This window comes from Podarcis bocagei, assembly GCF_964188305.1.
Source record: "Podarcis bocagei genome assembly, chromosome: 16".
Lineage (NCBI taxonomy): Eukaryota > Metazoa > Chordata > Lepidosauria > Squamata > Lacertidae > Podarcis > Podarcis bocagei.
This window is the reverse complement of record NC_138142.1, coordinates 38,730,358-38,753,922: the sequence shown is the minus strand read 5'-3', so window position 1 is coordinate 38,753,922 and position 23,565 is coordinate 38,730,358. Positions and strand designations below refer to the sequence as shown.

General features: G+C 42.8%; 1 protein-coding gene and 1 long non-coding RNA gene across 2 annotated transcripts; both read left to right on the top strand.

Annotated features, from left to right (window-relative positions):
• Positions 1–756: 756 nt before the first annotated feature.
• Positions 757–3,839, top strand: LOC308576364. The gene is made up of 3 exons (XR_014003191.1): positions 757–805; positions 1,455–1,767; positions 3,624–3,839. It is a non-coding gene; the product is annotated as an uncharacterized lncRNA (long non-coding RNA).
• Positions 3,840–17,193: 13,354 nt separating this feature from the next.
• On the top strand, positions 17,194–20,113 carry PRR27 (proline rich 27; the record flags this gene model as incomplete). Its single annotated transcript, XM_081174315.1, has 3 exons — positions 17,194–17,264; positions 18,538–18,592; positions 19,151–20,113. 3 exons carry the CDS (start codon positions 17,194–17,196, stop codon positions 19,982–19,984), a joined length of 960 nt encoding a protein of 319 aa, XP_081030441.1. The 3' UTR covers positions 19,985–20,113.
• Positions 20,114–23,565: the final 3,452 nt, after the last annotated feature.

Here is a 23,565-nt window from a genome sequence, read left to right as displayed (position 1 = left end):
CCACGGGACTTGTTATTTGATGATCATAACACATATTTATCAGCAATGAGCAAACATGAATAGCATTTGCCACCATATTGTGGCTGTTTGGTTAGCTGAACAGGAGGGTGAACAACTGCAGTCCCATATTTTTTTGATTTGATATGTGGCTTTCACAAATGTTTACTACAGCAAAAATTAAGTGCTAGACTACTGCGAAACATTTGGGCTGCCTCCGATGACTATCTTCCAGGATTCTGTCACACAGAAAGAATATCACAGCCTAATTTGCACCAGACATCTGAGCCGTGCAAAAATAAATGGCTTGTATCTAGAAGTTTTGCTTAGAGTAGAAGCATTGAACAAACCTTAGTTAGCCATGTCTATGAATTTTAATGGGCCTGCCTTGAGTACATGTTGCATGCTGTACTCAGAAAGAATGTCCACGGGTTAACAATCTAAAAGCTAATACCCTATGGCACCAGATCTCAGAGAGAAAGACATATGGTTCCTGTTCATCTCAACATAATTGATTTAAAGCAATTCCATAAGTGCCCCCTTTGGAGAGAAGAGGGAATTACAGTGTTGCAACTTCCAAATAGCTTTAATAGCCTGCCTTTAAAAATGGACGGATGTGGACAGAGTCAAGAATCACGCACCAGATGATTGTGTGGTAGAGGCCTTTTAATGAAGACCTCGTCATCATTGGGTGGTGCATAATTGCTTGCGGAAGGATTCACAGAGGGGTATATAAAGGCCTACCTTTCAGGAGTTCTTCATTCACTCACTGGATCCAACATCCACACGAATTTTATCACTGAAAAAGGTATGTTCTGTCTTCATTCTTTTGGTTCCTTAGATTTCAAGAGATCTTCAGGTCTTGAGGATGTAGTCTAACAGCTCTGGTTTTGCAATGAAACTGGTTCACAATATTTCTTATTTTTGGTGGCAAATCTCCCTGCCTCATGGGAGTTGTGCATGGATAAAAGTGTACTAATTAGATGCTAATTCTAATGCAAAACCTTCTTATCTCTTGGGTGCAAGGGATTGAAAATCTCACCCAGGTCTCTTGCAAATGCCATTTCTTACAACACATGTTTTTATTCATTCAAAGAGAAGTTGGGATCTTGCCTTTAGGCTTGAATTCTTTCAGCATTGTAGGACTAAAATGTTTGCCTAATATTGTGTTGCACAGGATCTAAGATAGTCTTTTTTCTGCCAAGCATGTCATCAGTTGCCTAATAGGATGTTGGAGGCTCAGAGAGCATCCTCTCAGATGTGTTTACCTGACTTCCAGTGAGTTCCCAAGGGAGACTCAGAAGAGGCCAGTTTATGCATTCCTTTCCTTGATGCAACATGCAGCAATCTTTAAACATACATTTCATATTGGTCTTAAGCTGTAATGTTTGTATATCTATGGCGTTCTTAATATTGTGTTGTGTTTGCTTAATGAGAAATCCCTTGAATCCTTTCAGCAATACCTTCCCTCTCCACCGCTAAGATGTCCTGCTGCTCCAATTGTTGCTGCTCTCCCTGCTGCTGCAAGTGCTGCTGCTGCCCCTGCTGCTGCTGCAGTCCTTCCTGTTGCTGCGTTCCTTGCTGCTGCTGTTCCCCCTGCTGCTGCAACTCTTGCGGCTGTGGTTCCTGTGGCTGTTGTGGCTGTGGATCTTGCGGCTGTGGTTCCTGTTGCTGCTATCCTAAGCAAGGCTGCTGCTGAAGAAGTTCAGTGAAATGTTGAGAGCTGCTGCCTCCTCCATGCTGGCGGACTCCTTTGTTTCATCTGTTTCTGTGCCTTAAATTTATTCCTTTTTTTAAAAAAAAATATTTTTATTGGGTTTTCACATTTTATATAAACACAAACAACACACATAACACCAAAACAAACATAAAAAACAACAAACATGAATAGTTCCCGAAAATCTTATTTTCTAACCCTAGTCCTTGACTTCCCCCCACCCCCTCCCCTGCATCCCTGTTCCCAGATTTGTGTCAGCAAGTTGGCATTTCTTCCGTCTTAGTATTAGTCCTTTTATAAAAAACAAAAATGAATTTTCCCTAAGTTGGACCCCAATTCTCTTCCCTCGATTTCTCATTTTTTCTTACATAATTTTCTTATTACTAAACCCCCTGGTCTTGAGTGTTGTTTGAATTTAAATACTTCCCTCCCTCCCATCCCCGCTTTGCGTCCTTTCCCAAGACATGTCCAAAATAACAGTTTTTAGCCTGGATTCTGCACATCCGAGGCTCTCAAATCTCTTTCAGTCCCTCTCCGCCAGTTTTGTTGGTAGTCCTTTTTGTCTATCATCGAGTCTCGAAAGATTTCCTTAACCATCAATCCAATCAGTCCATAGTCTCTTCCCATATTTAAAGGCAACTGCTGAGGAATTTCCACAAGGCCTAAGTCTTGGTGATAGTCAAAATCAAAGTCTATGTGGAGGCCCCAATTGTACTTCTTTATTTCGAGTTCCTGAATTCCATAAAGTCCCAGGGCCTCCACTTTCGTCTTCTGTATCTTTCGTAGGCTTAAAGTAGATTTAATCCAATAGTCTCCTTGCTTGTGTTCTCCAGATGTCGGCTTCTGGTTAGTATTTTCCCAGATAACTTGTTCTCTTTCTTGTTTTGTCTTCTCCTCTTCTTTGTTTATAGTTTCGAATTCAGCTGTGGGTTCTTTCTCACTCAGGCCCTCATTACATTCAGCAGAACTACTTGTTTCCAAATCCAAGGTCGTCAATTGTTTACTCATAGCTGTAGTCTGCTCCTGTAAGGTTCCCACCAGTGAAAACATCCTTTCGATTTCTCTCAGTATCTTTCCACCCACAGCCATTGTAATTCCACAGAATTCCCCCTAGAGGGGATCTGGTTACTGAGTAATCTTTTCTCCAACAATCCTCTGTCCTATTATTGTTTCTTTGTTTCCCAAAATTTTAGTTCAATTGTAACTCCTTTTAATCCGGAGAGGTCTTAAACAGCGATTTTTTTCACTATTAATAGTCCATTTGACAGCTTTTGACAGCTGTCAAATTCTGCTCCTCTATACAGGCTCCAAAGCAGGTCGCTCCCGGGCCCGGGAGGGAGGGTTGTTTGCCACAAAACAAAGACTCTTCCAACACTCCACTCTCCTGCTCAAATTTACCTTTCTAAATCTTGGAAGTTACTGTCTTTTTAAAACTCACCCTTTACAGGGTAGGCACTCCAGCTTAGCTCTTGTTTCGTTGCTCTGGATCGTCTGCAAGGGGGGGTGTGGGGACTTCCTTTTGGCACACCCCCCGGTCGTCTCAAATTCAGAAGGTAAAAATTTTAAAGTTCAGTTCCAAATTACTCACGGGTTCTTTTTTCAGTCCGAATTTCAAGGAAGGAAGTCAGCGCTCTCCAGTTATGGCTCGCGGCTTCGCTCAGCGGCGGTAGCGGTCGACTCTCAGTGCCACGCCGTCCCCTGTATCCCCTCCGTAGCCTTTAAAAAGGCTCATTGCGAATCAGGGGGGGCGCTTAAGGCACCTGCCGAGTCTTCAGTCCGCAGGCTTCTGCGCCTGCGGTTTTTAAGGGTCCCCGTGTCGCCGGCACGGCAAAGACCCATCCACCGCTGAGCCGATTCCCTCCGGAGCTCGGAGGGAATCCGCCATTTCCCGATCGCGCCAACCCGGAAGTCGCCTTAAATTTATTCCTGCCTCCTTCTACAACCCTGGATTCTTCTCATCTCCTTCTTATTTTGCTTTGTTTTCCTTCAAGGAGGCATGCCAGTTGTCTTCTCTTTATCATCATGGTGGTCCTGGGGGTCATTCTCTTTTCATCTCTTTGAATAACTCCTCTATGGGGGAGAAATATGTTCATACAGCAGTAAATAAAGATTCTAAATCACAGTAGAGTGTTCTTGTGTTCCTTTGCCTTGAGATGGAAAATGTGTCATAGATCCTGCATAAGTCATCTGCTTGGCAAGCATCTCCAGCTAAAGGGCTGTTCGCCTAGAAAGGATCAGAAGCTGAGTTCTTGGGCAGCACATTGCCATCTCACATGCAATATTGGATAGGGGGCCATGTCTCATTGGAAGGGCACATGCATGACACACATAACATCCCAGGTTCACTAGCTATTATCTCTCCTTGAATTAATGGGTGTAGTGAACACAAGGAAGAGCAAGGTCCTTTGTCTGAGATCTGGGACAGATGCCCATCAAAAGCACCTGTCTGGTATGTAACAGCAGAGAATTCTAAAAATAATTGCTGCCTCACACAAAACCTGATTAAATCAGTGTGTTGTAGGGATTTCCTGATAGGTGCTATCTGCAGGAGGCACTGTCTCATAGGAGCCAACTCCTACAAAGCCCCCACAAAAAATATTTTAGGGGGCTGGGCTCTCCCAAGTTGAGGGGCATAGCCATTCAAATGGTGTGTGTGCATTCATGTGGGGTAGAGCATATCTAGGCCTCCACAATATTTTATTCAGGTTGGCATCCCTGATCTTCCTCCTTCAAACCACATTGATTGGATGGCTATAAAAGGGAAGAGGTGATAATTTAAACTGCATCATATTGAGTGCTACTCATGGATCCAGCCTAATATATTTTGATAATGTTGATTAAAGCAACTGTTTCGACCACCCCATCTCCTTTGAGATCTCTTCTCAAATTCCTCCATTGCTTCGCTGATTGTTTCATTGCCCAGAAGGTGGAGCAAGCAATCAGGGAATCATCTATATTGGACCTAGTCGTCACCAATAGGCAGGAATTGATCTTTGAATTGGAAGTACTGGGGACCTTGCGAGAAACTGATCATGTCCTCTTGGGTTTCATGAGACACAGATATAGGAAATCTGGATGTATTTGGAGATGTACTTTGTCTTTAAGAGGGCTGATTTCAAAAAGCTAAAGTAACTGCTGGGTGAGATCCCATGGTCAGAAAAACTCAAAGAGAAGGGAGTCCAGGAGGGATGGGAGTTTCTTAAAGCTGAAATATTGAAGGAACAAATGCAGACAATACCAACAAGAAAGAAAAGTTGGAGGCATCTAAAGAAACCAGTGGGGCTGCATAAGTAGCTTATAGAAGAGATGAGATTTCAGAAGGGCATATCGGCTAAATGGAGGAAATGAGAAACATGAAGGATGGGTATACACCAGTGGCTAACAGTTGCAAGATGAAGGCCAGGGAAGCAAACGCTCAGAATGATCTCGGTCTTGCAAGACAGAATGAAATAACAAAAGTGGTTTCATCAGCTATGTTTGAAGAACAAGCAAGCAGTATGTCCTCTGGGTGAAGAGGACAAAGAAATGCTATTGGGTGAAGGAGGTGAAACTGCTTAACCCCTACATTGTCCCTCCCGTCACTTAAAATTAAAGCAGAACTCAACCTGGTGACAACAGGATAAAAGGTGCAAGGAAGGAACTGCAGCCTCAGGTAGGAAAAGAGGTGGCAAGGAAACATCTAGCTACTTTAAATGGATTCAAATTGGCAAGGCCTGATGAGCTGTGCCCAAGGGTACTAAAGGAGCCTCCAGATATAACCACAGAGCCTCTGTCCAGAATTTTTGAGAATCCATTGAGGAAATGTGAGGTCCCTGCAGACTGGACAAGGGCAGATGCTGTTCCCATCTTCAAACAGTTTGTATGTGGGGAGAAGACTCACGTAGCTACAGACTGGACAACTTGACGTCGATACCAGGAAAGATTATAGCACAGATAATTAAACAGTTGACCTATGAGCACATAGAAAAGGCTGCTGCGATTATTAACACTCAACATGGATTTCTCAAAAAAAATTGTTCATGCTAGGTGAATCTCAATTCTTTTTTGGATAGATTTACGAGCTTGGTGGATGACGGGGCTGCTGTGGAAATAGTGTACCTTGATTTAACTAAGGCTTTGGAGAAAGTCACCCATGGCAGTAGTGTTTTGATGATGGGATGGAGAACCTGCCACCAGAAATTCATAGAATAATAGAATCATAGAATTGGGAGGAAACACCAAAGGGCATTTAGGAAGGAAGGATCAAAGCTCTGTGGTAGAGCAGCTATTTGGCATGCAGTAAGGTCTAAGTTCATCTCCGGAGAGCTGATGCCAGTCAGTGTCCATCTTATAATGAAATGCCTCCATGCAAAATAGGTAGAATATTGGAATTTTGGGAGTACTATTTTGTTAAATAATTGAAGGATGGAGGGATATTGAGGCTGATTTGAACTAGTAGCCATTTGAATGTACTTATCCTCAGCCGACCAGGTAAATTTCCAGCCTCTCATCATTTGGGGCAATGTAAGATCATGTTTGTGTTTTCCTGTGTTTTACCTTTCATTGTCTAAAAGCTGACTGCTGGAAGATCCCAGAGAAGAAGGAGGTCCTCATGCAGTGCATAGCTAAAACAATGAAAGGTGCTCCCACGGGAGGCCGTGTTGACCACCAACCTAGATGGCTTTAAAGCAGGATTAGACAAATTCATGGAGGTGGAAACTCCCAGACATGGCTGTGCAATGTCTCCAAGTTATAGGCAGTAATGGTTCTTAATACCAGTTGATGGAAACCACAGTGCTCTGGTGTTTGTGTCCTGATTGTGTGCTATAGGACAGGGGTGGCCAACTCCCAAGAGGAGACTGCGATCTACTCACAGAGTTAAAAACTGGCAGTGATCTACCCCCTTTTGGGGGGTTTAGGTCAAAGTTGTTGAGTTTTTCAGGGAGGAGGTAAAATGTGGAGCTTTTTTAGGGGAGCCACAGTTGTTAAACTTCTTTTTGGGGAGCCAATGATTTACCAGTGATCACGATCCACCTGTTGGACATGCCTGCTATAGGCATTTGGCTCGCCATTGTGAGGACAGAATGCTGGACTAGACAGGCCATTGATTTGATTGAGCAAGCTCTTCTTAGAATCATAGAATCTTAGAGTTGGAAGGGAGCCAAGAATCATCTAGTCCAACCACATGTTTGCATGTTCTTAAATGACCTGGAACGCAGTCATAAGGACAGAAGTAGACCCCTCCAAATGACCAACTAGCCCACTACTGTACAGTGTCCTACAGCGACTCCATTGAGGTGTCTTCAAGAAGAATGTAAGCAGAGATTGAAAGTGGGCAACACTGCTGCTTGAGATTTTTCTAACTGGAGATGTCAGTGGCTGAACCTTGGGCATTCTGTTTACAGAACAGTTGTTCTGCTATTGCTTCTATACCATATATGTGAATGGTCCAATGACATGGTTGGTCCACCTACCCCAGAATCATCTACCTACATCATCTTGGAGTAGCCCTTCAATAACTCAAGTGGCAGTGCATTTTCCCCAACCCCCCTGGATCATTCAATGCCATCGATTGGGGTGGGGTATAATGTACATCCAAAGCAGGGGCTGCTCACACACATTGAGCATCCCCTCAACTCAATTTAAGGCAAAGATAAAACAAGACATTAGTAGACGTTTTGCCATTTTATTAGTTGCCGTGCAAGCAGGTAGATTGTACAATAAAAGAAGAATTAGAAATGTAGAAGAGAGAGAAAGAGAAATAGTCACACACATTGAGAGAGTCATGATGGCATCATGGGAAATGCCTTGTTAGAGATGGTTCCTAGGAGAACATCCAGGCGAGTCAAAGAGGAAAGAACAAGAAGAGGAGAGGAAGACACAACTTGAGGATAAAGAAGGATATTCCAGAGAGATATAAAGAATGAATGTAAGGAATCAAGCAGTAGCCCTTGAAGTCAGTACTCATGGTGGTGGGATTAGTCAATGGACTATAAACTGTAGATTCCCTGTAAACATTGAGAGCTTCCCTTGGGGTTCTTCAGCATTTGCATTGCTTAGGATAGCAGCATTTGCAGCCACAACAGGAAGACCCACAGCACCCGGAACCACAGCATGGGGAACAGCAGCAGCAGGGGGAGCAGCAACACTGCTTGCAACAACAGGGGGAGCAGCAACACTGCTTGCAACAGCCACAGCCGCAGCAGGGGGAACAGCAGCACTGCTTGCAGCAGCAAGGGGAGCAGCCACACTGGCAACAGCAGGACATCTTGAGGAAGAGAAGGAAGCTTGAAGGGTTTGCCTAGTATTGTGTTGCACAGGATCTAAGATAGTCTTTTTTCTGCCAAGCATGTCATCTGTTGCCTAACAGGATGTTGGGGGCTCAGAGAGCATCCTCTCAGATGTGTTTACCTGACTTCCAGTGAGTTCCCATGGGATACTCAGAAGAGGCCCCTTTATGGATTCCTTTCCTTGATGCAATGTGTAGCAAACTTTAAACATACATTTCACGTTGGTCTTAAGCTGTAATGTTTGGATATCTAAGGTGTCCTTAATATTGTGTTGTGTTTGCTTAATGAGAAATCCCTTGAATTCTTTCAGCTCCACCTTCCCTCTCCACTGCTAAGATGTCCTGCTGCTCCAATTGTTGCTGCTCTCCCTGCTGCTGCAAGTGCTGCTGCTGCCCCTGCTGCTGCTGCAGTCCTTCCTGTTGCTGCGTTCCTTGCTGCTGCTCTTCCCCCTGCTGCTGCAACTCTTGCGGCTGTGGTTCCTGTGGCTGTGGCTCTTGCGGCTGTGGTTCCTGTTGCTGCTATCCTAAGCAAGGCTGCTGCTGCTGAAGTTCAGTGAAGCGTTGAAAATTGCTGCCTCCTAAATGCTGGTGGACTCCTTTGATTCATCTGTTTCTGTGCCTTAAGTTTTTTCCTGCCTCCTTCTACAACCCTGGATTCTTCTCATCTTCTTCTTACTTTGCTTTGTTTTCCTTCAAGGAGGCATGCCAGTTGTCTTCTCTTTATCATCATGGTGGTCCTGGGGGTCATTCTCTTTTCATCTCTTTGAATAATTCCTCTGTGGGGGAGAAATATGTTCATATAGAAGTTAATAAAATTCTAAAGCACAGTAGAGTGTTCTTGTGTTCTTTTGCCTTGAGATGGGGAATGTGTCATAGATCCTGCATAAGTCATCTGTTTGGAAAGCATCTCCAGCTGAAGGGCTGCTGGGCCAGAAAGGATCAGAAGCTGAGTTCTTGAGGAGCACATCTCCATCCCACATACAATACTGGGAAGGGGGCCATATCTCATTGGAAGGTCACATTTATGACACACATAACATCCCAGGTTCATTAGCTGTTATCTCTCCTTGAATTAATGGGTGTAGCAAACACAAGGAGGAGCAAGGTCCTTTGTCTGAGATCTGGGACAGATGCCCTTCAGAAGCACCTGTCTGGTATGTAATGGGAGAAAATTCCAAAAATACTTGCTGCCACAAGTAAAACCTGATTAAATCAGTGTGTGGTAGGGATTTCCTGATAGGTGCTATCTGCAGGAGGCACTGTCTCATAGGAGCCAACTCCTATGAAGCCCCCACAAGAAAATATTTTAGGGGGCTGGGCTCCCCCAAGTTGAGGGGCATTGCCATTCAAATGGTGTGTGTGCAACTGTTTCAAGAACCCCATCTCCTTTGAGATCTCTTCTCAAATTCCTCCATTGGTTCGTTGATTGTTTAATTGCCCAGAAGGTGGAGGAAGCAACCAAGGAATCATCTATATTAGACCTAGTCGTCAACAATAGGCAGGAATTGATCTTTGAATTCGAAGTACTGGGGACCTTGTGAGAAACTGATCATGTCCTCTTGGGTTCAATGATACACAGATATAGGAAATCTGGATGTATTTGGACATGTACTTTAGCTTTAAGAGGGCTGATTTCAAAAAGCTAAAGTAACTGCTGGGTGAGATCCCATGGTCAGAAAAACTCAAAGAGAAGGGAGTCCAGGAGGGATGGGAGTTTCTTAAAGCTGAAATATTGAAGGAACAAATGCAGACAATACCAACAAGAAAGAAAAGTTGGAGGCATCTAAAGAAACCAGTGTGGATGTCTAAGTGTAAACAGATGATCTAGGATTCCAGAAGGGCATGTGTACTAAATGGAAGAAACGGGGAATTATAACGGAAGGGTATACACAAGTAGTGAACAGTTGCAAGATAACGGTCAGGCAGGCTGAAGCCCAGAATGAGCACAGTCTTCTTAGAGAGGTTAAGAATTATAAAAGAGGCTTCTTTGGCTGTGTTTGAAGAAGAGGAAAGACGAGCAAGTAGTAGTTCCTGTGCATGCATAAGATGAAGAAAAGCTATTGGGTGGCAGAGGCAAAGCATGACTGCTCAACACCTATGTTGCTCTCCTCCTCACCTAAAATTAAAGCTGTACTCAACCTGAAAACATGATAAATGGTGCAAAGATGGTGCAGCCTCAGGTAGGAAAAGTGGTGGCAAGGGAACACTACTTTAAATGGATTCAAAATGGCAAGGCCTGATGAGCTGTGCCCAAGGTACTGAAGGAGCTTGCAGATATAACCGCAAAGCCTCTGTCTGTAATTTTTGAGAATTCTTGGCGAAAACATGAGGTCCCTGCAGACTAGAGAAGGGCAGATGCTGTTCCCATCTTCAAAAGGGGGTGGGGGTGGGAGAGGACAGAAGAAGACCCAGGTAACTGCTGACTGGTCAGCTTGAGAGCAGTACCAGGAAAAGTCCTAGAAAAGTCCTATTTAACATATAATTAAATAGTCGGTCTGTGAACACTTAGAAAAGCATTCTATGATTAATCGAGTTCTCCTCACAGAGGGCACGTGTTGTGGTGAGATCATCAGGACTTACCTCACTGTTTGTGTGGGTGGGAGTGATTGAATAGCCACAACAACCCAATTGGTGGTCCCTCGTTGCTAGGCAGATCTTAACATGCAACTAAGATATCTCAAAAACAATTCATGCCAGATGAATCTAATTTCGTTTTTTATTTGATTTACAGTGGTACCTCGGGTTAAGAACTTAATTCATTCCAGAGGTCCGTTCTTAACCTGAAACTGTTCTTAACCTGAAGCACCACTTTAACTAATGGGGCCTCCCGCTGCCACCACACGATTTCTGTTCTCATCCTGAAGCAAAGTTCTTAACCCGAGGTACTATTTCTGGGTTAGCGGAGTCTGTAACCTGAAGTGTATGTAACCTGAAGCATATGTAACCCGAGGTACCACTGTATAAGCTTGGTGGATCAGGGGAATGCTGTGGTCATAGTGTGTCTTGATTTCAGTTAGGCTTTTGACAAATTCCTCGTGGCAATTATAGTGCTTTAAGGACTGGCTGGAGAATCTGTGGCCAGCTAGTCATAGAATTTAGTGTTGAAAAGGACCCCAAGGGAAGGCATGTAGCTTAGTGGTAGGAAAGCTCTTTTGCAAACAGAAGTTCTCAGATGACAAAGCCCTCCATTATATTTTGATGGAGAAGCTGATAAAATGTGGGCTGGACCAAGTTACTTTATAATGGATTCGTAGCTAGTTGACTGATCATATCTAAAGAGTCTCGCTAATGTTTCCAGAACATCCTGCAGGGGGGGGGGAATGCAAGTGGAGTTCTGCAGAGTTCTGTCCTGGGCCTGTTGTTGTTCAACATCTTTCCAAATGCCTTGGGTGAAGAAAGTGAGGGGATGCTCATTCAAACTGGGAGGCGTAGCTAATGCCACAGAAGACTCAAAATGCCCCCAACAGATTGGAGAAGTGGGCCCAACCTAACACAATTAATTTCCTGAAGCCAAACGTTGTTGATTTCTCTAACAAAGTCAAAACTTGGGATGAACATAAATTGTCCTTGATAGTAATCACATGGTCAACACTGCCCAGATCAAAAGATGTGTCTACATTGGAACCCCATGGCTGTGTCACATTTATCACCCCTTCAATTTATCCTTAGAACCAACTTCTCCTTGGCATGTCATTGACACATCCTTCCTTCATGCAGGGACCCATAGATTGCAGCAAAATATGGGGCAAGATTTTGTCCAGTATCTTGCCCATGCGATGAGCTCATGGGAACAAGCTGTCCCATGATCCCTTACAATGGGGAGGGTAAAGCCTATGTGAGGCTGCTTCCGATGGAGCTCGGGTCCTTTTTGCCTCAAGAGCTTCCTGCCCACCCACCTTCAGGTTAGAGCTTTCACTGAGCAATTTTGGGTCACTGGTTGACAGGGGCAGAAAAGATTCCCCCACCCCCTCTCAACTAGATTGGCACTTGGTTGACACCCCCCCCCTCTTTCTCTCAGTGAAATTATGGCCTGCCTTTGTTAGGTGGGAAAATGTTGTTTGCCTGATTGGAATCTGCACCTTGGTCACTCAGTGATACCTTGCTTGCTTGACTTGCACCACAGCAAGGTTCAACACTGGCTGACTCCCATGGAATGGGTTTGGGGTGGTCCGAACCTGGTGGGCCCATTTCATCAACATGGGGTTTTTGTGGAATGATTAACAGATCCTGGCCCAAATGACATTCCAACCCTTGCCCTGCCTGTGTCACAGTCCAGTCTATGGGCAATTGAAGTCCCGGCTGAGGACACTGGGACCGGGGGCAAGATGGTGGGGTGGGAGCAGGAACGAGAGTCCAGAAGCCAGGGGTCTGAGGGTCAGGAAGCAGGGAGTCACGAAGTCAAGGGTCCGAGGTTCGAGAAGTTAGGAGCCAAACACAGCAAGGCAGGAAACGTGTTGCCGTGGCAAAGAGCCAAAGGGAAATGTTGACTTTATTATTTATTTTTTGAAATAATTTTTATTAGTTTACAACAAAAACACATACTGATTTCACATCCAGTTTTTCACAAATTGTTTCTTTTCTGGACTTCCTTCATCTTTTCCGTAAATCATCCATAGTCATTATTTAAATTACGCATTCCTTAGGTTTGTATTGTCATTATTTATACCCTTCTTTTCTATTCCCTTTGAACAATACTTCTCAATCTTTTACAGTGCTTCTTTAAATCCCTCTAGCGTTATCTGTCCCTCACTTATACTTTCCAGATATTCCACAAATTTTCCCCAGAACTCGATGAACTTTTGGTCTCTTAAATATCTAATCTTCCCAGTCAATTTATCCAACTCAGCATAGTCTAACAGCTTCATTCTCCATTCTTCCACCGTCGGTATTTCCTGTTGTTTCCATTTCTGAGCCAGTAACACTCTTGCAGCTGTCACTGCATATTGGAAAAATTTACAATCCTTTCTCTTTATCTCATTTCCTATCTCTTTATCTCATTTCCTAACAGAAAGGCCTCTGGTTTCTTTGTAAATGTATATTTTAGAATCTTCTTCAATTCATTATATATCCTTTCCCAGAAGCCTTTCACTTTCTTACATTCCTACCACATATGGTAAAAAGAACCTTCTTTATCTTTACATTTCCAAGACTTGTTACATGTCTTATACATTTTCGCTAATTTTACTGGTGTTATATACCATCTGTAAAACATTTTCATAACATTTTCTTTTAACGTCATACATGCTGTAAATTTTAGGTTTTCTTTCCATAATTTTTCCCAATCCTCAAATTGTATGTTATAGCCAAAATCTCTGGCCCAATGTATCATTACTGACTTAACTTCCTCATCCTTCAAATTCCATTCTAGCAACAACTTATACATTTTGGATAAAGTTTTGAGATCATTATTTATTATTTCAATCTGAAATGTTGAATCCTTGTCAGCATAACCGCCTTCTTTAATATCTTTCCTAAACATTTCATTTATTTGAAAGTAATGCAACCAATCATATACATGTTCTTTAACCTGTTCATATGATTTCATTTTCCATTTTTCCCCTTCTTTAAATAACAATTGACCATATGTGATCCAATTGCCTCTCATATTGATTTTCTTTATACTCATAAATTCTAATGGAATTATGGATTTTCTTCTTCTCATACCATAAATACGCATGCCATCCAAATCTGTTGTCAAACCCCTCTAAGTCTAACAATTCCTTATTTTCTAATTTTATCCAGTCTTTCAACCAGCAAAGGCAAGATGCCTCATAATATAATTTCAAGTCAGGCAGGGCAAAGCCTCCTCTTTCTCTCACATCTGTTAGTAACATAAATTGAATTCTCGGCTTTTTGCCCTGCCAAATATATATTGAGATCGCTCTTTGCCACTCTTTGAAAATCCTATTCCCCTTAATTATGGGGATAGTCTGAAATAGAAATAACATCTTTGGAAGCACATTCATCTTAATTGTGGATATCCTGCCCCAAAGTGACAGTTTCATTCTTCCCCACACCTCCAAGTCCTTTCTTATTCCATTCCATACTGGTTCATAGTTATTCTTGAATAGATCTATATTTTTGGGAGTTACCCATATTCCTAAATATTTCACCTTTTTAACCACCTCTATCTCTGTTTGCTGTTGCATTATTTCAATTACACTTTGATCCATGTTCTTCGCAATCATTTTCGTTTTCTTCTTGTTTAGTCTAAAACCTGCCACTCTTCCGAACTGTTCAATTTCCTCCAATACTTCTTTTGCTGTACTTGTTGGTTCTTCTATCATTATTACCAAATCGTCTGCAAACACTTTAATCTTATATTCATTTTGGCCAATTGTCACTCCTTTTATTTTCCTATTTTGTCTTATCGAATTTAAAAGAACTTCTAGCACCGTTATAAATAATAGTGGCGAAAGTGGGCATCCCTGTCTTGTTCCTTTTGATATCTTTATTTTTTCTGTGACTACATTATTTATAATCATTTTGGCTTTTTGTTCTGTATAAATTGCCTTTATTCCATTAAAGAATTCTTTACCAACCTCCATATATTCCATGTTTCTCAACATAAAGTCCCATGCTATATTGTCAAAGGCCTTTTCCGCATCCACAAACATCATTATGGCTTGTTTCTCATTCCTGGCAGACAAATATTCCACAATATTAATTACATTTCTTATATTATCTTTCATCTGCCTGCCTGGAAGGAAATCCACCTGATCCTTATGAATGATTTCTAACAATATATTTTTCATTCTTTTCGCAAGGATTCCTGCAAATATTTTATAGTCTGTGTTTAGTAATGAAATCGGCCTGTAATTTTTGACTTGAGTTAGGTCTGAATCCTGTTTTGGAATAAATGTAATGTATGCTTCTTTCCATGTTTCCGGGATGTCTCTTTCTCTTAAAATGTTGTTCATTACTTCTTTCAGTGGCATCATCAAAGTAGATTTCATTTCTTTGTAGTAACTTGCGGTGAATCCGTCTGGACCTGGAGCCTTTCCCCTTTTTAAGTCTTTTATTGCTTCTTTTATCTCTTCTACTTCTATTGAGGTATTCAACTGTTCTTTTTTATCTGTCGGGATCTTCTGCACCTTTTTCTCCTTCAGAAATCTCTCTATTTTCCTCAAATTGTTTCTTTCTCTATTTTTATATAGTCTTCTGTAGTAATCCAAGAATCCCTTTCTAATTTCCTTCGGATTGATTATCTCTTCTTTTGTTTATTGTATTTTGTTCCTTTCTTTTTTTTTTTGGTTTTCCATGCAAGCCATTTTCCTGATTTATTCACGAACTCAAAGCTTCTTTGTCTCAGTTTTTTAATATTCCATTCCACTTCTCTATTTATTATCATTGCAAACTGCGATTGTAGAGCTTTGATATTTTCTTTTATTTTCCTATTGTTGGGTTTTTGGATTAATTTTTGTTCATTGTCCATTATCTGCTTCAAAAATTCTTTTTTACCTTTTTCTCTGTTTTTATTCTTAATTGAATTCTGCTGAATGAAAAATCCTCTCATCACTGCCTTGCTTGCATCCCAAACCACTTTTATCTTTGTACCCTTGTTCAAGTTGTCAACAAAATATTCAGTTAACCTCTTTTGTGCTTTTTCAATGATTTCCTGATCATCTAAGAGATAATCTTTCCTTCTCCATCTGAAAGTTCTCTCCTCAAAGCCTTTTAGTTCAAATTTTATTGGACTATGGTCAGAGATCACTTTCGGTTGTATTTCTATCCGTTGGGTTCTTGGAGTCAATTCACTCGAGATCCAAATCTGATCAATCCTTGACATTGACTGGTTCGGTTCAGAATAATAAGTAAACTGTTTGTCCAATGGGTGTCTAAGTCGCCAAATATCTATCAAATTACAATTTTTTCTCATTGAAAAAAAGGATTTGGGTAGCTTCCCTTCCATGCTTATTCCCTCTCTAAGTCTATCCATTTCGGGAAATGCTGACTTTATATCCCTTCCTCGCTCTTGCCACCAGGTGCAGTGAGTTACCAAGTGGCCTCACCTGTGCAGCTGTGCCTTGCCTCTTCAGAACAAACTTAGGAAGGCCCCAGTCCTGCGAAGCCCTACTGGTCACAGGGCCTGGCTCCTGCACACACTCCTGACAGCCTGCTGCTGTCAAGAAAGATCTGGCCTGATTTTATTCCATCACTGTTGCACAAGTCTGGTTATTTGCTACTCTCATGAGTGATATAATGCACGTCGTGATTCAAAACCAGAATTGAATTGATCTTGGAGACCAAAGGAAGCCAACCTAGGAATGTGAACATGGGCAGAAGTCAGTCTCTTGATTGTACCTCAGCAAAGAAACCATTGGATACTTTCTGAGTCAAACAAAGCAGTAGATGGTCATAATGAAAATTTAAAACCAGACCATTGAACTGTGCCCAGGGAAAAAGCAGCAATCGGGAGTACTGAAGCAATGCTGGAATGAGCGTTTTTTTAATCCACTTGAGCCTACGGATTTGTCTTCCACCAAATCAAACTCCCAAATATTCATGAAGGGAAGCCCAGTATAGAACATGTTAAAGTTGTCCAAATTTGAGTCCCTCTAATCATGTGCTTTCTTAAAACTTTTTTATTTTATTTTGACGAAGTAATAATCATAAATAAATAAGAATAAAAATATGTACCCCACCACTGAGACCATTCCATTGTAACTATCCAACATCTCAAATTTCAATACCACTTGCGATGGTCTGACCCCTTTCCATTTTAACAATACAAATTCAACAAACACCCTCCATATCAAGTTAATTTATCATTAATAGCTATATCCCAGATCTCTTTATACCATTCTTCCATTTTTTATTCTGCTTGCCCCTTCCACTTCCTAGCTATAATAATTTGTGCAGCTGTCAGCAAATTTGTGAGCAAGTCCTTCATAGCCTGCAAACCTTCCACTCCATTGTAAATTGTTAATAATGCTACCTCTGGATTTTTGGTCGGCTTTAACCCAGTGATTTCTGTTATCTCCTGAAACACCCTTTGCCAAAACAATTGTACATATTTACACCCCCACCACATGTGAACATAATTCCCTGTTTCCTGGCATCCCCTCCAACATAACACTGAATATTACTTGTTTATTTGATTTAATCATGTGCTTTTAAAAGCCACGTGCTGGATTGTAAAATCCCATCCTAATTGCTCAACCCATGTCCAGTCTTAAAATGGTTACATTCTCTCTCATTTAAGTGAGACATGCCATTCACGTGTGTTCAGCCGTTCATTAAATTTATTACGGTGAAACAGATGACCTCTGGAGACAACTGGTGAGAAGTCAGGAGGTTTTTCATTAATAAAACCCTTAGGCTCTTGACCATTGTGAGAAACACGTGTGATGTTTCCTACATTAATCCATCTCATTGCAAATATTTGTAAAGCTATTAGATACATGCTACAACTGCAAAGTAGAAGAATAGTGATCTGGGTTCACCATACTTTATGACATACAAAAACCACTTTATTAGTTTGTTTGTTGCATGTATGTTGTTGTTTAGTCATTTAGTTGTGTCCGACTCTTCATGACCCCATGGACCAGAGCACGCCAGGCACTCCTGTCTTCCACTGCCTCTCGCAGTTTGGTCAAACTCATGCTGGTAGCTTCGACAACACTATCCAACCATCTCGTCCTCTGTCGTCCCCTTCTCCTTGTGCTCTCCATCTTTCCCCACATCAGGGTCTTTTCCAGGGAATCATCTCTTCTCATGAGGTGGCCAAAGTCTTGGAGCCCCAGCTTCAGGATCTGTCCTTCCAGTGAGCACTCAGGGCTGATTTCCTTCAGAATGGATAGGTTTGATCTTCTTGCAGTCCATGGGACTCTCAAGAGTCTCCTCCAGCACCAGAATTCAAAAGCATCAATTCTTTGGCGACCAGCCTTCTTTATGGTCCAGCTCTCACTTCCATACATCACTACTGGGAAAACCATAGCTTTAACTATACGGACCTTTGTCGGCAAGGTGATGTCTCTGCTTTTTAAGATGCTGTCTAGGTTGCATGTATATCCCACCCTTGGTTCTCTCAATCCTCAGTTAGTTCAGGCTGAGAGGCAGTGACTGGCCCAATGTCACAGCCAGCAATCTTCATAACCAAGTGGGGAACTGAACCCTGGTTTACCAGGTCGTGGTCTGATATTCAGTATCCACGGGTGCCTTATATGTGCCATGTGTAATACAAAGAAAGAAAAATATAGATAACTAGCGTGATAAAAAGATTTCCATGCTCCCCAGCAGCAAGTCTAAAAATCCTTAGGCACTATATCACGGGAAGAAATTCACATGTGATCTCCATTCATGTCAATGTAATTCATTTTGAAGCACTGCTGTGAGAACTGAAGGGTAGGAATTACGGATTTGCTACTGGGAAATAGCTTTAATTACACACAGTTTAAAATGAAGGATGTGAACACAGTCAAAGATGACACACTGGATGTCGGTGTGACAGAGGCCAACTGCTGAACTTTAATGAAAGCCTAGTCATTCTTAAGTAGAGCCTCACTCATTGAGGAAGGATGCACCGAGATGTATAAAAAGTCCCACCAACCAGGAGAGATTCATTCCCTCACTGGATCAAACATCCGTACCAACACCTGCTGAAGAAGGTGAGTCTTATTGCAAGGTTTGTTTAGTATTGAGGTTTCCTTGATTGCAGGAGAACTAAGATCTTGAGCAGCACTCCAATAATCCTGGTTTTCTCAAAGGCTTACACTATTAGTTTTACAATTGTTATTGACCCTGGTTCTCTTCCCACATAATGTGGGAAATAGCCCAGGGTATAACCAGGCAAAAATCCAGATTCTGTGCTTCCACATTGGTTCTCAAGAAGAAGGCTTTACCTCAGTCTTTCCTGTCCTTGGGTCTCCAACTACTTTTGGACTACAAATCCCAACATCCCTAGCTAGCAAGCCCAGTGGTCAGGGATGATGGGAATTGTGGTCCAAAAACAGCTGGGGACCCAAGGCTGGGAAACACTGCTCTAGATGGATAGCCATGGAGACATCAGATCAAAACCTTGGACAATGGCAGCCGACAATATCCAATCCCTTAACCAACATAGACAGGACGCTTCATAATATAGTCTCAAATCTGGCAGAGAGAAACCACCTCTTTCTTTCAACATATGAGGAATTTGATGTGTCTGACTGGTTCGTTTCTTTCAGTTGCACCTCCCTTCCCCATTGCAAAGATGTCGTGCTGCTCCCCCTGCTGTTGCCACCAGTGCTGCTGCTGCCCCTGCTGTTGCCACCACCACTGCTGCTCCCCTTGCTGTTGCCAGCAACACTGCTGCTCCCCCTGCTGCTGCCAGCATTGCTGCTGCAACCAGTGCTGCTGTCCCCATTGCGGCTCCCCCTGCTGCTGCCACCAGTGCTGCTGCTGCCCCTGCTGCTGCCACCACTGCTGCTGCTCCCCTTGCTGTTGCCAGCAGCACTGCTGCTGCCCCTGCTGCTGCCAGCATTGCTGCTGCCACCAGTGCTGCTGCCCCTGTTGTGGCTCCCCTTGCTGCTGCTGCTGCTGCCCTTGCTGCTGCCACCAGTGCTGTTGCCACCCTTGCTGTTGCGGGCACTGTTGCTTCTACACCTGCTACCCCTCCCCTGCTGCTGTGGACACTGATGATGCCATTGATGCTGCTGCAGGCAGCGCTGCCGCCCCTCCTGCTGAAGCTGCTGCTGATACCCAAGATGCTGAGACCAGTACGCCTGGTGTCACTGCTCTTGCAGTCAGTGCCGCTGCTCCCCCTGCTCCCCCTGCCCGTCATGCTGCGATTCCACATGCTCCTCTGGATTCCTTCCGTGAGAACTCAAGCCGCTCCCCGATGGAATGCAAGTGCTGAAGAAACCCAGTGCAAGGTATCGCTGCCACCACTACCACAAGCAATGGATTCTCGGACCACTCCCTGCGCTCACCTTGCTGAGCTCAGCGCTGCAACCTATGTACCTTCCTCCTTTATTGTTGTTTACCCCTCTTGTTGTTCACCCCTCTTGTTGTCTCTTTGACTATCAGGCATTTCCAGTGGTGTCGCTGGGGGCTGTCTCATTTCCCCCTCTTCTGTTCTTTTCCTAACTCCTCTATTGCTGTAGAATCTCCTTGCCTGCATGGCAAATAATAAAGCAACAAATCACTAACGCAGGATCTTCACTTACTACTTTTTACTTAAAGAGAGCGAGAATGAGAGAGTGTGCAAATGTGTGTGTTCATGTGCATGAGGGAGAGAGAGAGAGAGAGAGAGAGAGAGAGAGAGAGAGAGAGAGAATGAGCCAAGCTCCATAATCAGGTTGGAGTGACTCCATCTAGCAAGGTCACTATTCATTTATTTCTCTCGCAATGAATTATATACTGCTCAAACACAATAGGCAGCTTAACAAAAATGCAACGCAAAAAAATAATCAATTTTTAAAATATCCTTTATTTAATTTTAAAAATACATACAGCTGATTTGTTGTTTTTAAGAAATCACAGTACTTTACAATGACAGTACTTAAAAAAGTATACAGTAAAAACCATACAAAAAAGTTAAAATCAGAAATGAGGTAACTATTGTTGTAAGATGTACAGTGGTACCTCGGGATACAGACGCTTCAGGTTACAGACGTTTCAGGTTACAGACTCCGCTAGCCCAAAAATAGTACCTTGGGTTCAGAACTTTGCTTCAGGATGAGAACAGAAATCATACGGCGGCAGCAGGAGGCCCCATTAGCTAAAGTGGTACCTCAAGTTAAGAACAGTTTCAGGTTAAGAACAGACCTCCAGAACGAATTAAGTTCTTAACCTGAGGTACCACTGTATTCTTAACTGCCTGCATAGAATAGAAAAGTTTTCCAGCAAGCATTTAAAAGTTGACACAGAAGGCACCCGCTGAATCTATACTGGCAGAGTGCTCCACAGACCTGGGGCAATGACACTGAAGGGGCAGTTTCTTATTATTGTCGAATGAGCGTCACCAACTCAGCTGAAATCAAACTTAGGTGAAAATATCTGCTAGGGGCATGTGTGCACTGAACAGCCCAAAGGAACATATATCACCCCACCAATTCTTTGCAACTGATGTCAACAGATTAACCTGAACTTTAAATCTTTCTAAATATATATTTGATTTTGCAAATGAAAGCAGCAAACAACATCCTCCAGAACTGTGAGTCCTTTCTTTTTGGCTTGCTATTTTGTCGGGACAAAATGGCCAACCAGAGAGGAAAATCTGGACTAGGAAATGTAGCTCCTGAAACAGCGAAGATGCAAGCAGTTAATGTCAAAATACAAAATCTTTTTGCCTGCTTACTTGTAGAATGGCAAAAAGCCTTTGACATTATTAAAGATCAATAATAATAATAATAAAAATAACCCAGAAGACACAAGCAATAGAAATAACTGCAAATGAAGCTATGGAATTGTGTGAAAATTTCATTAAAAATCCAAACCCTTCTATGATATTATAAAAAGCTACCTGGCCACGTGCAATAAGTATTTCTCAGGAGACTATCAGAAAGGGACAACACTAAAAAATTAGGGGTGGTCTACAAGGGACACTGTTGAATTGATACATTAAGAGAGGTTGACACCAGCCCCCCACTAGGCCTTCCATACTTTACAGTTTTAAGAGCTGGTTGAGTGTAACTTGTGAAACCCTGTAATTCAACCATAGTGCCCTCTTTTGCCCAGGTTTCTTGAAGAAAGATTAACATTAGTGACCATGTGATGATTTTAGCTTATGAATTTTATTGTTTAATGTTTTTATTTGTACATTGGGGTACTTTTATAGCTTTGTTTAGAGTATGTAATGTTTTAATAATATAAATGTTTTAAGTCTTTTTTTACCAATTCAGTATATTTTCTTTTAATTGTCAAATAATTCTGTGTACATTGCGGCAGCCTTTGGCTATGTGCAATAAAACTGACTGAGACTGAGACTGAGACCTGGCCATGTGGTTGATCAGGAAAATTAGGAACTTAAAATTTAGATCAATTCCAGAGGATGCAGAACAAGGAGATATTAAAATATTCGTAATAAGATGGTGGCATACCCTCCAACGTTCATCAGATGAAGATGGGATCATTTTTCACTTGCCCTCCCACTTTTGTATCCCACCCTCCGCAGAATATTTCCTTTCAGAAGAAGCATGAGTGACACCCACATCTGCTGCACCATCCAGAGAAAACTCCATGGGATTGGAAGTCAGTTCCTTCCGATAAAAGTAGGCTTTGCTTTGGAAAAACTGGAGAAGAGCCCAGAGACATCAGACCCCGCTATGGTCAAACTCCTTCTCCACAAGTCATTAGCCACGCCTGTTTTCCCATATCTCACTGTTAAGGAAATTAATGACATGCATTTTTATGACTGCTCCCCATGTCAAATGGGGGGCGCCTTTTGCGTGGTCATGCACAGCCCCCCGGATCCCAGTGCAGCTCCCGGTAGTGTGGGCAGGCCTCCTCAGGCTGGATACCTGGAAGTCTCAGCCAATCGCCCAATCCCGCCTGGGGAGGCGTTGCCAGGATATCGGCCAGGTAGGGGCACCTTCTGCCCACACAACAGAAGGTGAATCTTACCTGTGAAGCATCAGTTGGCTCCAGAGCTTCTCCCACCCTGCCCTCCCTCAGTTAAGTCTTCTCTTGCAGGTTAACCTCTTCTCCACAGGTACGTGGGTGCTGCTACGTCAGGATTGCTGTCAAAGCGACAGGGTTGCCTTTCCTGTAGCAAAACATCACAACTTTGGAGGTTTCAGGCTTTGGGAGGAATCCTTTAGTCTATCTTCCTAAAAAGGGGGGGCATGAAGCAGTGACCTACACCCCCTTGCAGTGGTGATCCTAGGGTTCCCCATTAAAGGGGTCTTGAGGGGAGGCATTGGCCATAGGCCAAGAGGTTGTCATTGCTCTCCCCTCCAATGGTGGCAAAACGGGGGGTGGGCTCTCTGCTTGTACATATGTTCTCCAGAGCCAGCCCAATCCCCACACATTCTGGATAACCCTGATGTCCCCCAGATCCCCGGCTAGGGACTGGGAAGGATAAACGCCCAATGCCTGAGCCAAGGTCTCCCTACATCTGAAACTCAATAAAGTTGTAGCCAATTTTAATCCCATAGCACATTGTCTTGAGTCATTATTCCGCTTGGGGGGTCGCCTGGGGGTTGGGGAGACTCCGCCTGTCCATGCAATGTAAGAGAAGCCCTTTGGCAAAAGGCCTTTGCAACATTACTCAGCTAAACAAAGGACCCAGATGTACCTATTTACGGTGGATATGTCCCCTTAGCCCTGTTTCTCTATGGATCCACCAATTTTTTGGTGAAATATCACTTTTACAAGTGGAGAGGTGAAATACTGCAGAGAGCGGTGCAGCAGCTATGTCTGGCCCCTGTATCCGCCTTGGGACTCCTCCAGTCAGAGAGCAGGAAACAATTGCCAGAGCCTCCCCTCTGTGAAACTGATTCAACAAGTATGGATAATTATCCAAGCAGACTTGTCCAAAGAGCAGGTATCTATGCACAATCTGCAGAAGTGGATTCTGGAGTCAAGGTATTTGGCATTTTAAGAGAATGGTGGGTAAAGGCAATCAGCAAGCATTATCTTTTTTTATATAAAATATTTA